We start from the raw sequence: 14,406 nt of genomic DNA on the forward strand, positions 1-14,406 counted from the left end.
CTGCTGTCGGGCATCTGTCTAGCAGATGTGGTGTAGCGTATATGGATTTGTCAGAACGCAGTGATGCCTCCCTCAGAAACTAGAACTGAAACCGCCCTTGTTTTCTCTGCTGCTCCTTCCTCCACCCCCCACCCCCAACTCCCCCATTCCACTGACAACTCTCTGACACACGCACACACACACACACACACACACACAAAGACACACACACACACACACACACACACACACACACACACACACACAAAAGACTGGAACATTCTCTTAGGTCCAAGAGCACCTAGCCAAACAGGTATCAAAAACAGCACATTCCCTTCGATGAATCGTTAAAAAGCAAGATATTCATTTGGATTCTGTACTGTAGCTTTTCGATTCGCTTGTTTTACCTATATTATCATATGCATCCGAGATTTGGTTCCCATGGGCTGAAACTAAAACTACCAGTTCATTCAATACAGGAATGACATATTTCTTTAGAAACTGTGTTTCTTCAAAATATTCACATGAACAAATGCATATAAAATTTTGCAAACTGCTTCTCGGTGTACATACTAAAACAGTGAATCTGCCAACTCCAGCAGAATTTCCAGTTGGAATTCATATTGCATGCAGAGTTCTTGGCCACTGGACTCGTATTCTGGATGCACATGATGACTTCCATGTAAAAAATGTCTGTATACCCATGATGAACCAACCAGAAACAATTGAAAATCACTGGATACTATTTGTAAAGAATATTCTTCACAATGTAGGATTAGGTCATGTTTGGAATAATCAGTCGACATTTAGTAACAGCAGACTTAAATTCACATTACATCAACAACTAAGAAATAGATGTACACAATTTTGGAGACACAGAAAAACTGAATACAACAGATTAGACTTCTACAACAAAATTAAAAGAAATGATTATCAAATTGAGAATCATCAAACTGATGAGATCAGTCCTTCTCACAAACAAGCTCTTTGTCAACTCAGAATAAACGCACATAATTTAGATATTTAACGAGAAAGATATGCAAACATTCCCAGAGAAGAGATGTTATGTGATATATGTGAAGTTATGTGTGCGTGAGAATGACTGGTGCAAAAGTGCTTTGATTTGTCTATGCACAAGATTCAGCGCTATATAAATACCATTATTATTATTATTGTTAAGTTGTTGAAGATGAATTACATTTCTTAGATACGTGTATCTTATTCCATGATGTGAAACCATCTAATCACAACTGTACATCAGTATGATCATTGATCAAATGTGATCACTAGAAAAATACAAAACAATATCCTAAAACCAAGTGATTTATTCACCTGCGATGACTGTCCAAAAACAGTCGCCAACTATGTATTTCATTGCATGCGCATTGGATGACCGTTTATTTCTCTCTTCCTTTGGCACTTTGCAGTGTCTGTTGATCCTTGGGGTTTTGTGACAAGAAATGAAGTCGATCGAGTCAAGTCCAATTGAGTCACACACACACACACACACACACACACACACGAACAGTTGTTGTTGATGTTTTTTTTAATTGTTTTCAATGAATGTTCTTTGGATTTGTTATTTTTTATTGTTTTTACAGACTTTAATTCACACACACACACACACACACACACACACACACACACACACACACACACACACGTGCTCCTGCCGGTATGCACACATGTTTTTTTGTGGGTTTTTTGTTTGTTTGTTTGTTTCTAGATTCAGGTGAAAAGGTTAAGATCTATGTAATGGAAAAGTTTGAATATTCAGTCAGTACTGAAATGGATTACATTCATTTCTGTTAGTAAGTTGCTCTTTTGCATTCTTCTATTCCTTCTTTTTTTTTCTCTGTCATTAGTTTGATTTATTGACTTCATCAGTAGACTTCATCAGTAGTTGATTTATTGACTTCATCAGTAGACTTCATCAGTAGTTGATTTATTGACTGCTTGATGTCTGTTCTCAACCCTTCAGAACTTGGACTACAGAGACATCTATGACAAAATGCTCAAACCTGCATTCATCTTCGACGGACGTCTCATCCTGGACCACACTGCCTTGCAAGAGATCGGCTTCAACGTGGAGGTGATTGGCAAGCGTCTGTCGCGGGACATCAGTCGTGTGGTGCGGACTCCTGCTGCTGGCACTCAGTGAAGCCGGGGAACTGTTGCTGTTGCTTTGTGTGTGCGTGTGTGTGTGTGTGTGTGTATGAAAAGTGTTGCTGATTCATGCAGCACACAGTGGGGATCTATGACCAGGGTTTCTCTATTGGCTGAGGCCAGCAGCTTCCATCAATCAGTGACAATGCAGCTATGTATACTGCTCATGTTAGTGTCATTGTTGGGTACTTTTTGCTGTGAGGGGGTGTTTGGTTTCATCTGTGTTTGTCACCGTTTTTGTTGCTGTTTTTTTTTGTTGTTCTCTTGGTCTGAAAGTGTAGTGAGTGAGAGAAAGAGGGGGTGGGTGTGTGTGTGTGTGGTTGTGTTGTTGGGAATTGCACAGGGTTTGGATTTGAATGCAATTGTTGTTGTTTCTTTTTACAATCAAATAACTGGATCAGTGTATTTGATTTTTCTCTTCTTCATGTTTTCGTTCATGACTTTAGTGATCTTGGCTTTTTACAAGGCAACAGATTTCACATAGTGTAAACAGGGCTTCAAATTCAAGTTTTGGTGTCCTGCATTTATTGACTTTTTTTATGTGCATATATACATTTTGATTTATGGTTTAATTCTACATGAACAGATAATATGTGATTCTTCTACTGTGAGACTTTTTTGATTCCATGTCCTTCATGAATGTAGATGTTCACTTTAGAAACTTTGGAAAGCGTGATCCACATACAGAACAATGAAGGAACACCTGTCTGCTGTCAGTGACAGTGTCACATTGTTTGATATTGATGTTTTGTGCATTTTGCCATCAGTATTAAGAGAGAGAAGGTGAATTAGCAGACAGCACACACAAACATTTTGTATCATCAAAACATTGCTCATATACACTCTTGCACACAAACCCACAACACATGTGTATGTATATGCATAGTTGCAGTATAGCTTCTTTGGTTGTTTTTTTTAAGTCTCATAAAGAGGAAATCATGTTTTCCCTTCAATGATTCAGTTGGTGTGACTGGTGGATAATGTCCAAACTAAAGCTTCCATTGACAAATGTTCATACCTCATGAAAAGTGCCCTTTAGATTTTGGATCATGAATATAGCCTGACTTATACTGGCACAGGATTTTTGTTTCCTATTTCTTATAACATGCATCCAAAAAATCATGAATGAAAAGGTATTTCATGAATAAGATTCATAGAGTCAAGCACACCTTAAGTTTCAATACTCTTACGATGTCCATATCTTCAATAGATTTATATTATTTGTATTTTCATATCCATCATTATTAGTTTTCTCAAAGGCTAGCTCAAAGTACAGGACAGTTTTACCATTCTCATATAAATCATTAGATGAAAAAAAAAAAAAAAAAGGACCACTTTTATAGAAAGTGCATCTATATCTGTCATTTGAATATGTGTTCATCATCTTCTTCAGTATTCTACCTTCAAGATAAATTTGGAATCGTTTTGATTTTACTTCATTGATGATATTTATTATATTGAAAGTGGTGATTAGGTGAATAGATTTACCAGTAGTTTAACATCCTATTTATCACATGTGATTTTTAAAACAATAATGAAAAAGAAAAGTAAAGGTGATGATCAGTATTCTCTGTCGTGAGGTGTGATGCATAATACAAATCCACTTATTAGTTGTTATTCTTCTCGTTTGAAATGAATGTGTGTTTTGGGGGGTTTTTTTTGTTTTTTTTGCTTTTTCTTTTCTTTTCTTTTTTTTTTTACACTGGAAGTGCACTTTGATAATTAAAAAAGAGAGTGTAGAAGGTTTTCAAAAAAAAAAAAAAAATCAGTGACAATGATATTGTGCAAAAATATGTTAGTGGAAGAAAAAGACTAATTGATTTATTGATAGAACATTCACAATTAAAAGTTGGTGATTTCAGTAGACTTGAAATGAATCAAAATGTTACAACTGGGTTTTTGTTGTTGCTGTTGTTGTAGTTACTTTAATAATTAAAAAAAAAAAAAAATCAAGATTGATCTTTAAAAAGATAGAGAATGGAGCATCACAGGGCCACCTTTTTATTTTGTTTATGTGTTTGTTTATTTCAAAAAGTCAAGATTGACTGTTTCTCTCAGAGGATTTATCTGCTGTGAAATGATAATATTTCAGTCTGGCTATACGTGAGTGATGTGTGAGTGATATTTTGACAGACTTGAGGGTAGTTAGTGACAATTGTTTTGGCAGGTTCCTTTTTCTTTTTTGTCCTTTTTTTTTTTAAACGCGTACTTATTCAGATTCCAATTTTCAATTCATGCCCTATTATACTATGCATTGGTTGTAGACACAGAGGTGTGTGCATGTGTACATTTATGCAAGCATGCATTCTTACGAACACATTCACTCACATTGTGCAAATGCATGTGGGCTGATTGTTTACAGTAAGATGCTCGGTCTTAACGTCCTGTTGCTCACTTACCCCCACAGTTAGAGCCTTCAAACCTTACTGTCATTTTTCATTCGTGTCAGATAAAAAAATCATGGAAAGGAAACATTGTGCCTGAAAGTGCGTAAATGAAAAAGTTTTCACATGCGGCAAGAATGGAAAATTCTGGAGTATCTTTTAAAAAAAAAAATGACTGCAAAAAATAATAATCTGATCTGTAAAACGATTGTGTATTGTGACTGAATAATATATATTTCAGACTGATCTGTGAAATGATGTTTGATGTTACTAATCATCTTCGGTCTGATTTGGTGTGTGACGTTATTCATAATCTACAGTTTGATCTGAGAAAAATGATTGTGTGATGTGACTGATTAACTTCAGTCTGATTTGTTGTGTGATGTTACTAATTACAAAAGCCATGTTTATTTAAAACAAAAAGGAGAATTTGATTGTCAGTCCTTACAGTTGCATAGTAGATTAAACCTGCGTGGAATATGTTTATTGTTCTGCAGAAATGTGATGATGCTGAATTGATTTTTAACAATCGGTGGGAAATATTAAAGAGGTGTGTCAGTGAGTTTGTCTGTGTATGTCTTTTTTTTTCTTCTTTTTTTAGACTTGAAGCATATGCTGAATCATTGCATTAAAATGTTTAAAAATGCACAAAACCAGTACAAATGTAGTGCTCTAGTATGTTTGAAGTATCAATAAGATTATTTCTTCTTTTTTTCCCTTCCTTTTTTTGCTAATTTGTGTTCTTAACAAGTTCAGGAAATGTGTTGATTTTAAGGACCAATAACTGATGCACATGTTTCTGTATGTCGTACACTTTTGATGTCATGAAAATTGATATTTTCAGTTAATGGCAATGTATATGCTGTTTCACTTTGCATGTCTGGTGTTGTTGTTGATGACATTGGTACTTGTGTGAAGAGGGTCAGTGGTGTTTTCCTGTGCCGGTATGGTGTCATCGGCTTCACTTTTTTTCTTTTTCTTTTTGTGCCTGAGAATTTTGGGAAATTTTGCTTTCTACATTTTGATGGTGGTAAATGGTGATGGGGTGATGACAAGGCTGCCATGGGGTCCAGTTAGGTTTGGGAAGACTTGACAACGCTGTGTTCTCATATAACATCCCAGCGTCAACCAGGCTGAGAGATGCAGACACCTGCAGTGTTGGTTAGGAAATGTGAGCAACACTCCCAACAATGCATCTATGATGACCATGTACACTTCTTGAGCACACATTTGTGTCTGTGAGTGTAAGCTGCCAGTGTTTGGTTGACACGGGACTGTTGAATGTTCCTGTTTGTGTTCATTGCTGTCACAACACTGTTGAATGTTCCTGTTTGTATTCATTGCTGTCACAACACTGTTGAATGTTCCTGTTTGTTTTCATTGCTGTCACAACACTGTTGAATGTTCCTGTTTGTTTTCATTGCTGTCACAAGACTGTTGAATGTTCCTGTTTGTTTTCATTGCTGTCACAAGACTGTTGAATGTTCCTGTTTGTTTTCATTGCTGTCACAACACTGTTGAATGTTCCTGTTTGTTTTCATTGCTGTCGCGACACTGTTGAATGTTCCTGTTTGTATTCATTGCTGTCACATCACTGTTGAATGTTCCTGTTTTCATTGCTGTCACAACACTGTCACAACACTGTTGAATGTTCCTGTTTGTTTTCATAGCTGTCACATATTCACCTGCCAGTTTCTGATGAAATCCAGAGAATCTCTTCCAAGTGGTGTGCTATTTTGATCATGTGTAATCCAGATTCAGGCTATGGTCTTGCAACTTCTAGCACATTCAACAAACTCGATAACAGCATTCCCGTGCACACATACACAGACGTGTGTTATGTGCTGTCACACACGTATGTATACAAACACATCCATTTTCACAACATACAGACACACACAGAGCAATGACAAAAACAGCCCTGTTCACCACATTTGTTTGAATTTGCAGAGGAGAATCACTACATGGCATGATTAAAAATTATTTGCTCGACAAATGGTTGGTAGCATAGAAGACTAAATCATCAAAATACAGTTTGGTAAAAACGGAGGAGAATAAATCATCAAAAGAAGTTATGTGAAGGAAATCATGTGCTATATAAACGACTGCCTTGGGGTGTGAGTTTGCACAAAGTTACAGACGTGAACTTTTAGTAAACATTTGGTGCAGGTCCTCTTAATTTTATGACAATGTTTCAATTGTATTTTGTCAGCTTGAAAAAATAGAAAGAAAACTGAAATGGAAGCATCTTTATAGTAATTTTGTTTGACAAAACAACAACAACAAAATCATATGTGCAAGAAACGGTATGTGGTTAGTCTCACTGTGAATATTGTCAGTTCTGAATGAAAGGGAAATGTGCTCTCCAACATTGCAGTTGAAAGACAACAGTTTTCAGAGCATCAGGCCTCAAATAAAGATACAACACGTCCTGACCCCAATAGCACACAGCAGATCTGTGGATATATCCATGAACATCATAGATGTTATTTCTGATTTTCTGTCAGTTCTTGATGGCCTTTCCAGTCTTGTGTTTTTATAAAGCCTGCACAATCTCCTTTGTCCTTTACTCATTCAAGTTTGTGGTGTGTTCCGCATTGCACAAGAACCACTGTACATGGATATATTTCTCATTTCCTGCATACTTCTTGATGATGCATTTCACATTTCTCCAGCAGCTTGTGTGAGTTTGTGAACTGTTTCTTCATAATGTGTGAGTGTTTTTTTGTTGTAGTTTTTTTGTCATTGTGGTGATTTCACATCATTCATGGCTTTCACGAACAAAGATGTTTAAAGATTTAAGGGCTGAAATCCCAGTGGATCTGGTTCATGGAGGATGCGTTTGATTTCTGCATTGTGAACTGTACCATGAATGTTACTGTGTGACTGCCAATCATTGATCATAATCCCGCAGTGTGACGACACATCTTCACAAACAACGTCTGTCACTATGCTGTGGAGTGTGTGTGCCCTTCATCATCATTGCCACCATGACAGTGGTCTCCCCTGCTTTCTTCTCTTTCGTCCTCCTCCCACCCTCCCAATAAAACAGAGCCACCACAAAAAAAAAAAGTTTTTAAATACAAGCCTGACTGCATAATTGTATAATTGCCCTGCGTGCGAGGAATCAAGTGACATGGAATCGATTTGAATTTGAATTCAATGTTTTCTCTCCTTGCTGTCAAAGGAGATTTTTTTTCCTGAAGAGAATTGTGGGCACATTTAAATGGTTTACTGTTTTATATCCTCCTGATTTTGAGAGTGAAATGCCTCAGCTTCAACTGACAAATAACCAGTTCACCGGCCTTTGAGGCTCAACGTGTTAACAATGGGACCAAGCAGTTGTTAATGCTCATGTGGAAAATACACACAAATGAGTGTGTGTGTATGTGTGTTTCTCCCCTGAGAAATCTTGATAATGTAGAAGGAAATGGGTTCAAAATGTAGTCAGACAGCAGCATAGCGTTAGAAGTTTGCAGAAAGTATTATCTTTGGTTATTGTTTTTTCTAAGTTGGTGATGGTGATGATTTTACTTTTCTCTCTCTCTCTCTCTCACCAGTTTTATCATATATCATGCTTCTACTTAAACAAATCTAAAAAAGTATGAAAGATTTGTCATCTTTTTTTCTTTTCTTTTTTTTTTGTCTCTGTGGTGGTGCCTTATATACCCAAGGTAAGTGTGAAAGAAGGAACTTCCTCATGGCTTGGGTCCCCATGCCCTCATCCAACCCCTATCCCATTTCTGTATCCCCCTACACCCTCTTCCTCCTCCTACCCCACCCCCCATCCTGCCCCCCCCACCAATGCCCCCCCACCCCCACCACTCCCCCAAACCCCTCCCCAGGTCCCCGCCCCCTTTGCTTTCTTCATCCATGGTTTCCTCTCACTCTTGCAGAAGCAAGACAGCATGGCGTGTGCGTCTGGTGAGGCAGGAAGTCTGCGGAGTGAGAGATGGAGGGACGGGTGGTGTGGATGTGGGTGCAATGATTGACCAGGTGGTTGAGCGGCACACTCAGTCACACACCACATTCATTCATTAAAGTGACTGGACCGGTCTTCCAGCACCTGTGTTGTTTGTATGTCCACAGTGGTTCGTTAGTTTATGAACGAGTGCACATGTGCATGGGTATGAACAAACTTATGGCCAAACATGTCGATTTGGTTTCTTATTGAAAAGGAAGAGAGAGAGAGAGAGAGGGGGTGTGTGTGTGTACATGTTTGCATGGGCAAAGGTGTATGCAAACATGCTTGTAGAAAGCGTTCCATTGGACTTCCAGAATTTGGTTCTACAGAGTTATGTTTTTGTTTTTTGTCTTTAAATTTTTATTTACATCATGAAAAAAAAAACAAAAAAAAAAAACTGGCCAGCTCTCTCACAAATGAAAACAGAAAATATTCTCATGAGTCTCAAACCAAAAAAAAAAAAAAAAGCATTAGTTGAATAGACACAATTTTTAGTTATTGTCAACTGAGTCCAGGAGGGAAGCTGTGGAGAAAGGTGAAGAGAGAAGAAGAAGAGATAAGAGGGAGAAGAAGAAGAGAGAAGAGGAGGAAGGAAAGGAAGCAGCCAGGTAGGTCCAGTCCATATCTCACTTCCTGCACTAGAGCCTGCAGATCAAGGACTGTGATAAGAAAGTATAGGTAGAGCTAGACAAGACAAGGTCTTCAGAGAAGACCCTCCCTTCCTCCCTCCCCCTCAGTCAAGTGTTTTGGCCCTTAACTCCTTTCACTCTAAGGGGCACCCAGGTCATGACTCCTGGATGCCCTTGTATTGCCCCTTTTTTTCTCCAACCTGGTCCTCAGCAGGTTCAAACCCACGCCTCCAGGGTGGTCACCACTTCAGGACTGAATCACCTTTCTGACACTTTTTAACCACTGAGCCATCATATGCCTAGTTTGAGTAGTGAAATTTAATCCGTATGAAGTTTACTTTCATTCCTCCTCGACCAGATCCTGATTCTGCTGCTGCTGCCATTGCCTTGAGAGCCCTTGTCCTCTCTCTGCCAGAAATGACAGCCGTTTCATAAAGCTGTAGGCAGATGTGCTTACAAACCCTCTTGCACCAATCTCTATGGCGAGGACTTTGGCTTGGAAGCCAGATTCTCTCAGGCTGCTGGCTAGACTAGCATACTTCTCAGTCTTGTAGATGTGAACTTCCTCCAGTTTGCTTTTGTACGGCACAGCGAGCTCAATCAGAATCACTTCCAGATCAAGGACTGGTCTCTCCAGTCATCAGAAATCATGCAGCCATATGGCATACATCTTCCCACCAATCTTCCTATGCAAACCAACTGCCATTATCCATCATTCCTTGCTGTGTACAGGGACCCACAGCACTGAACCAATACACAGCAACAGGCCGCACTCTTTCACACACACTCAATGATAATATTCACTCCTCACAGTCTAAATAAATAAACTTTTATTCACTGTAATTTCAGCCAAAAAAATAAAGATGATAACCGCATTTCATTCTGCGAGCAAAGTAAGTGCAGTTTTTATTTATCAACTTGCTTCAAGCAGCACATTGCTGGAACACACACACACACACATACATACCATGTTCAATCAGCAGTATTGGTAGTCATCTTTGTAAGCTGTGCACTTTCAGTACATAACCCATCTTTAACAAGGATTCCCTCTTTCTGTTATTAAACTCATGTCACAGTTTTAGTGAGAATAACTAACCACTTAGGCATGAAGTGTGATCAAAAACTAAAGCATGCCCAAACAAAAAAAACACATGTACACCACAGGACCCACACAAAACCTGAAGAACCAACCTGACCATGCTTGCAAAATTAAGTGTTGCTTCCATACATCTTCCTTGTGTTTATGAAATGCAACACAGCAGTGTCACACACTTACAACTTTAAAAGTGTGAAAACAGAAATCTCTGCAGCCAGGACAAGTTGAATACTCAACAGTTTTCAAGTCCAGATCTAACGTTCCAAAGCAGCAATAGGGGCAGTGAGTTCGTATCCACTGTCTGTGGCTGAGCACAGGAAGGTGGGGTTCGCTCCTCCCCCTCCAACAAAGTGGGGTACCCTTTTTAAACCTGGACGGAGCGAAGAAAATGGGAGTGAAGTCTTTCCCAAGGACACAACACTATACTGACACAGGACCTCCAACTCTGATCACTGGGGGTCGCTGGATCACAGGTCAAACGCCAAACCAAAGCTGCCACACTGCCCCCTTCAACAATTTAGGTGTGCTAAATCTCCTCAAAACATCAGTACTCCACTGCATTCAACAGTGCTTACACACTAATGGGTAACTGACAGGAAAAAAGGAAAAGAATCCTGCAATCCCTCCGTGGGTGACAAACTCAGCAGCACCCAAGGGTCAATCTCCAACAATTACTGTTACAAAAATTCTCACTTAAAAAAAAAAATTTAACCAATACATTATACAGTATCCAACAAAGAAAATGAAGGCTACGTTTATACCTTAAGTACACAATGTAAATTCTTTCAACTTTGTCATACATATGTTTGAAACCAGAAAAGCAAACAAGAAGAAAAAACAGACAATGTGAACAAACAAAAAAGTGAGAAAAAGTATAACACCCGAGATCAGAATGCCAAGACATAAATTAAAACTGAGTCAACATATCTGCACCCTTTTCTCCCACACTGCCCTCCTATACATATTGCTCATATCCACGTAACCCAAGCACCAATCAAAACAAAACAACCGTTATTCTTTCTTGTTTCTTTTCCCCCTTTTAACAATGTAATCAAATAAAGACACAGCATCATTTGCTTTAAACACCGTAATCAGATAATTTAAAGAAAGAAACCAAATCAAACATCAAGCAAATCATTGGATCAGCCAACAAGAAAATACAACAGGTCACCCACAACCATCATAGTCCACCAACTGCAGACTGATGAGTCCAACAAAGTTTCCATTTTAGGGAGGAGTCATGAACTTGGAGAATGATCCATATATGCTACACCACACCTGCTAAAAAAAAACAACAATATATATATATATTATATATATATCTATATACGGGAGTCTCCCATGTCAATGCTTATAAAAACTAAATAACTATATAGAAGCTGCGGCCTGAACTAGGCATGAACTCAAGTGCTGGTCCGGCCTTGAGGGCCTGCACAGTTTAACAGTGAATCCCACAACTAATCCCAATGTCTCACAGTTATATCCAATAACACATAACTCTTTCCAGTCCCCCATGCCAGTCCTTAGATTCACATCTGATAAACTGTGTTATTTTACAGCTGGCAATATGGGAATACATACATATATATATATATCAATCTCCCAGGTCAACAGATGTGCAAGTGCCTGAAATCCCTCTGTGTATATAAAATTCTGTTATCCATGTCAGCGTTCTAGGGGTTATGGAAACAAAAACAAAACTGACATGCACCCCCCCTCCCTTGAAAGTGGAGTATGACTGCTTACACGGCGGAGGTGAAAACGGTCATACACATAAAAACCCACTCATGTATACAAGTGAATGTGGGATTTGCAGTCCACAAAGAAAGTAGAAGAATGAATGTTTTTTTGAGAGAACCAACACTGTGAGTGTCTGCACCTCTCTGCCCCACTGATGCAATCTTTCTGCCCGCCTTACCATTTATTTACCTTGTGGTAAGTCAGGCTCACTGTGGCAGGCATGTGACGTGGTCAGCGAGCAGTCTGTATACTTTGAAAAAATATCTAAACATCTAGTAACATCAGATTGGTTGACTGATATATGTGACAGATCTGTAAAGGACTGATTCCATTAGCATTCAAACTTCTATACAACAGTAACAAAAGCAAAAGAATTCAATCACCATTTTAAAGACAATGTCAAATTGATCCAAATGTTTTGTTTTCTGAAAGATGGTCACTACAATTTATCAACTGTGTGGGTGAAGAAGTGTATACTTACTATAATAATTATGTTCAAATTCCTCGTTCATCTTGCTATGAGGAAAGTAGAATAAATCATTGTTCACAAGCATCTGTGGCAATTCACAGCGATTTTCGTGAGGTCATGTAAAATGGCGAAAATGGGTCACAACAACCTCCTGAAATTTAACACAACTGCAGACGCCACGCTTGAAGTTCAACCTTACCCTGTCAACACACCCATTCTGAGCCACCCTACTTTTGAATCATTTTATTCTTTCTAAATTCATTTCAAACTGCTCTTGGCGTTCAACTACATGTACTGCTGGCATATATATATATATATAAAACAGTGATGACAGTGACTTGGAGTAATGTCATACTGTGATGCCCCTGGAGTAGGAATAAACACATTAATAATAAACTAACTACATGACAGAAACAAGCAAACTGCACGCACAGCCCTGCCCTGACACCTCAATCATGTTGTGTTTCAACATGGTTATAGAAGAGTCCCTGTCACTTAACTCACCCTGAATATTGACAACAACTACTTAGGGTTTCACCAATTGCAGGAATATGTGAAAAATTTCACTTGCTCACAAAACAGGTAAGTCAAATATCATACTGACCCCCCCCCCCCCCCCACACACACACACTGATATTCAACCCCCCCTCCCCCTTCCCCCACACCACATACACAAGCACACACACCAGTACCCAAAGCCACGCATACAGTGATACACACACACACCACATATACATACACATACACACTGACTCACCACACACACAAACCAGCCTGCCCACACACAAATCAGACAAAGCATGGACGTGAGAAAGCACACAGTGTGATTCCCAGCAACCATGTAGCACCATCACTCACTGCCTGTCAACTAACTGAAACTGGGGGTGGATGGGGATGGGAGGGAGGGAGGGAGTGGAAGGAAGGTCAATCAGGAAAGGAGGAGGGGGAGATGTTTTTTTAATGTTTTTTGGGGGGTTTTGCTGTTGTTTTTAGTCTGAATTTCCATCCAGTGCCAGCAGTATAAGCAGTGACCAAACACACACATGCAACAAGCAGACTTAGATCATGTCCAGACTTTTGTCAGACCATATATATGACAGCCATCGAAAAACATTAAAAGGATAAAAGTCCCAAAGCTTTTCATGGCCATACTGGCAGTGAACGCATACCCCCTGTGTCCAGTAGGAAGGCCAGGCCCAATGCTCTCCTTCGGCCGTTCTAACTTTCCCCAACCAAAGTCAGTAACCCATGCACACCTGGGTGGAGTGAGGACAACCAGAATAAAGACTGAAGTGCCCTTCCCAAGAACACAACATCATGCTCAAACAGGGCCTCCAACCTTCACCACTGGTCAACACAGGCCAGGAAGTCAAACACCTAACCCATTCTGCCATGATGCCTCCTACTGTCCATCCTCTAAAGGTAGTCAACACAGTGATATACCGTTCACATTCAACCCACCGCCAACAAAGTGAGATCTCTTATCTATTGCCACTCCTTTCAGTGACTTCACAAAATGCAGGTGCTATCTACAGGCTTCACAAAAAGTTAAGCACCACTTGGGGAACTTGCAGTTTTCCTCTTGGTGGCAAGGTGAAGTAAATGATGCTGGATTTCCAGCAAACAGCAGTGAATGCAGTCAATGTGATGAGCACCCCTCATAACCATAGCAGGGTTCGTCACTAACGGGAGCGCTGAGCGGAACGCTCTGAAAAAAACAAATTGCGCTCTGGAAAATTCCTTGACTCAGAGCGCTTGCGCTCTTGATTTTGAAAAGACATAAGCATACACTACTGTATCTAAATTGTTATTCCATTGTCCATCACAAACAAGAGTCAAAAGCGCGATCGTTTTGCATTTACCGAAGTTTGAAAGCCGTCTGTTTACGTTTTGTTAGTTCAACCGGAAGTAGGCCTAGTGAATCAGGGGAGGCTATGCAAAAGACCGCTCTTCAGACTTGAAGAGTAGAAAAGTGGAGC

The 14,406-nt window shown here is 39.4% G+C and overlaps 1 protein-coding gene across 4 annotated transcripts in view; it reads left to right on the forward strand.

The window, feature by feature from the left end:
* The window catches only part of LOC143283647 (UDP-glucose 6-dehydrogenase-like), an 89,795-nt gene extending 81,209 nt beyond the window's left edge, over window positions 1-8,586 (forward strand). For all 4 annotated transcript variants that reach the window (XM_076589849.1, XM_076589850.1, XM_076589848.1 and 1 more), the window contains exon 12: window positions 1,961-8,586. In XM_076589849.1, coding sequence (XP_076445964.1) covers window positions 1,961-2,140 — 180 coding nt within the window. In that variant the 3' untranslated portion in view covers window positions 2,141-8,586. The remainder of the gene's footprint in view (window positions 1-1,960) is intronic.
* The last annotated feature ends 5,820 nt before the right edge of the window (window positions 8,587-14,406 follow it).

The sequence above is a fragment of the Babylonia areolata genome, chromosome 7 (assembly GCF_041734735.1).
Source record: "Babylonia areolata isolate BAREFJ2019XMU chromosome 7, ASM4173473v1, whole genome shotgun sequence".
Taxonomy (NCBI): Eukaryota; Metazoa; Mollusca; class Gastropoda; order Neogastropoda; family Buccinidae; genus Babylonia; species Babylonia areolata.